The sequence below is a fragment of the Notolabrus celidotus genome, chromosome 5 (assembly GCF_009762535.1).
Source record: "Notolabrus celidotus isolate fNotCel1 chromosome 5, fNotCel1.pri, whole genome shotgun sequence".
NCBI lineage: Eukaryota > Metazoa > Chordata > Actinopteri > Labriformes > Labridae > Notolabrus > Notolabrus celidotus.
Genome location: NC_048276.1, coordinates 34,380,985 through 34,384,428, shown reverse-complemented (window position 1 = coordinate 34,384,428; position 3,444 = coordinate 34,380,985). Strand labels below are relative to the sequence as shown.

The window sequence follows — 3,444 nt, the reverse complement described above, 5'->3', positions numbered from 1 at the left end:
TCAGGAGGATATATTTATATAGTGACAGTTCATATTGACAATTCTGTGACTTATCTACTATCTTTAAATCAATAGACTACACAGTGTAATAAAAGGTTTGAGGTTCAGAAGATACAGTACCTGGTTAGAAATGTCAGGGTAGAGTTTGGGTTTTATGCCCTCGACAAGTGCGAATGAAAAGTCTATAAATACCACAATGAACCACTGACTTTTTCAAATTAGCTTCGTCTTTTCTTAAAATAGTGTGTTTCTTACAGCCTGGGATCAGGGCTAATCGACGAGGAGGAGAGATTGACATTTTGAAAGTAAAGGCTTCAAATCATCAGAGAGAGAACAAAGTTTCTGTTTAAATTCAAGTTTATGTTTTGGGCTTTTTTGTCCCTTCAACCAGAGAAGTAGGACAGAGTGAATGATGAAGAGAGAGCAGGGAATAACATGCAGCAAAGGGCTACAGGTTGGAATTGAACCCAGGCTGGTTTATAGCCTCTGTACATGGGGCGCACAATGTTAACAGCCCCCCACAAATGATTGAGAGCTTTGGCACATCAGCAGCACTTTGTTTTTAAATGAAGTTAAGGTGTTAACTTCAATTTGGGAGCAGGACCACGTCTGAACCACACCTGACAAGCCTACTTAAACGTAGCCAGCCTACTCCAACCGTTTGTCTGTGGTTCTTCAACCCACCCTCCCTCACCTTTCTCTACTCCTAACCTTTTTCCTTATCTCCTTCTACTCAAATTGTGTTCGCTTCTTCTATGCCCTTGTCTACTTCCAGGTCCAGATCAACTCGGCAGGATAACACTAGGACAGAACCCCCATCCTGAGTCTACTTCTGCTGGGCCACACTACGCACAAATAATTAATGAAATGTTCAAGCTTATATCCTTGTGTGGCGTGGTCCTTGCTAGTGAAGTATCAGGCATATGAAAAGACTAAATACATTACAAGGGGGGGGTAAATTCTGAAATATAAACCTCAAATTGAATCATTTTGTTTCTCGTCACATAAATCTCTCCTCTTAACATTTTGAAATTGGGACAGAGGATGATGAGTGTTGCTCACAGTTGTGGTGATGAGGCAGTGAATATCATGAAATTCATCCCTGACATACTCAACCATGTAAGGTATCTAGTAAGGTGTTATATATTGCAGGGATGTAGGGGTGCTGAATGGTAAATAAAACACACTCAAAGGGTTGTTTAATCTAAAACTACACTACCAGTCAAACGTTTGGAAACACCTTCTCATTCAAGGGTTTGTATTTATTTTAATTATTTGAAACACTAGATTATTACTGAAGACATCAAAACTATGAAAGAACATATATTGAATTATTGAATGAACCAAAAAGTGTTAAACAAAGCAGAATATGTTTTATATTTTAGATTCTGTAAAGTAGCCCCCTTTGTCCTTCATGACAGCTTTGCACACTCTTGGTATTCTCTCAGTCTGCTTCATGAAGTGGTCTCCTGGAATGGTTTCTAATTAACATGAGCCTTGTCAAGAGTTCATTTGTAGAATGACTTGCCTTCTTAATGTGTTTGAGACCATCAGTTGTGTTGTTCAGAGGTAGGATTAGTAGTACACAACGTATAGCCCTATTTGACTTCTGTTGTAATCCAGATTATGGCAAAACCAGATTATTTCATAGTTTTGATGTCTTCAGTATTAATCTACAATGTTGAAAATAATTGAAATAAATAAAAACCATTGAATGAGAAGGTGTGTCCAAACTTCTGACTGGTAGTGTACATCTGTGGGAAGTTTGCACTTTTATGTGACCTCTATGAGAGTTCCTATCGAGGTATTGGAAGTGTGACATGGTCAACATCATCATCAGATCATCAACAGAGACAATATGTAAAGTAGTTTGTACTAGTCTGTTCAAGTTGTGGTCGTCAAACTGTCCAATGAATCCTTCAGGAAGTTTAGGAATGGATCCTCCACAGGATGCAGAAAGGCCACAAACACATCATCACAAATAGCCAGATTCTTGTGATAGACTTGATTCGTCTTAGATTTCTGTGTCCTGTTCTCGTTGCTCCATTAAGCATTAAGTGCCAACACTTTGACAGAGTGACGTAAACTTCAGACATATCCTGTGATGTCATATCCTGCCACTGCGGGCTTCTTGGCTCCTTGTACTGCATGGGCACTTGACTGTGAGCTTCCAGTGTTACTGCGGACCAAGGTGGGCCCCCTGCTGGCTGGGTTGATACCCCCTACTTGCAGGGTGGGGTTGCGGTAGGTCTGTGAAGTTGTCCGCATCCCTGGGCCAGGTAGGCCACCTGGTACCGGATAAGGATACCCTCCACCGTGACGTCTTGCTCGACCACCTTCCTGTTCATCGCAGCATGACACACACAGCATCCCTCCTCCCAGCATGGAGATGAGAGAAGAGGCCAGACCGACGTACAGACACTCCCCCAGCTCAAACTTCATGCTGGCCGGTAAATTTGGTCGATAGAAGGTCTGCACCACCTCATGAGTGGTCCACGACACTGGAATGAGCGCTAGGAAGCCAGCAGCGAGGAATAACCCCCCTCCAGTTCCTGCCACACGACTTTTAACTGCACCTGTGCCCTCCAGGCAGAGAGTGCACTGCATCCCCAGCACCGATATCGCAATGGCGAGGATGGACAACACCAGAGAGATGACCATGAGGGCACGGGAGGCCTGCAGGTCGGCAGGCAGGGCCAGCATGGAGTTGTAGGTCTCGCACTGAAACGCCCCCGTGCTCTGGTAGACACACTCCATCCACAGGCCTCTCATGTTAGCGACGGCCGTGACAATGTTGGAGCCGATGTGAGCTGAAATCTGCCAGTAAGGAAGCACTGTTGAGACCAGAGTACCAATCATCCCCAGCAGACCCAAGAAGAAGCCCATCAGCTCCAGAGCTGCTGAAGCCATGACCAAGGCTGGGATGGAGGAGACCAAAGAGGAAGAGAAGATACAAGAACAAAGTCACCCAGCGAAATCGACACCTGTAAAAGCCACAAAGAAGAACCTGTCTGGAGTAAACATGTCATAAACAACATACACTCAACAGGAGTTATAGTTTGTTGATGGGATGTTTGTTGCAGTTATTTTATCCCAAAAAAAAAAGACATCCTCATTTTACTTAAGCACTCAGTAAATCCTGTACCCCTGGCTCTGATCTGGATTATCCCCTTTTCAGTGAAAGAAAAAGTTAGGGCAGCACAGTCTGTGTCCTGGAAACTGTGAAGCTCTATGAAGCAAACTCCACCTTTCAAACACTGACCTATATTTACCCCAATGAAAAACTACATTAGCAATTTCTCTTACCCTGAACGACAAACATAGAGATAAAGAAAAGACATCAGAGTGCCATCAACATTTTCATATGGGCCTAAACTGACAGTGATTAACCGATGATAAAGTGGCTGAATAATGGGTCATGTGGATGTTAGCTAACAGTGGGTG

General features: G+C 43.4%; 1 protein-coding gene across 1 annotated transcript; it reads right to left on the bottom strand.

Moving 5' to 3' along the window:
* Positions 1–1,776: 1,776 nt before the first annotated feature.
* cldn2 (claudin 2) lies at positions 1,777–2,950 on the bottom strand. The gene has a single exon (XM_034684287.1). It carries the CDS (start codon positions 2,908–2,910, stop codon positions 2,089–2,091), a length of 822 nt encoding a protein of 273 aa, XP_034540178.1. The 5' UTR covers positions 2,911–2,950; the 3' UTR covers positions 1,777–2,088.
* Between the last annotated feature and the right edge of the window lie 494 nt (positions 2,951–3,444).

What these genes read in the sequence shown, in the direction of transcription:
- cldn2 (XM_034684287.1), bottom strand. Translation starts at nt 2,910, where the DNA reads ATGGCTTCAGCAGCTCTGGAGCTGATGGGCTTCTTCTTGGGTCTGCTG.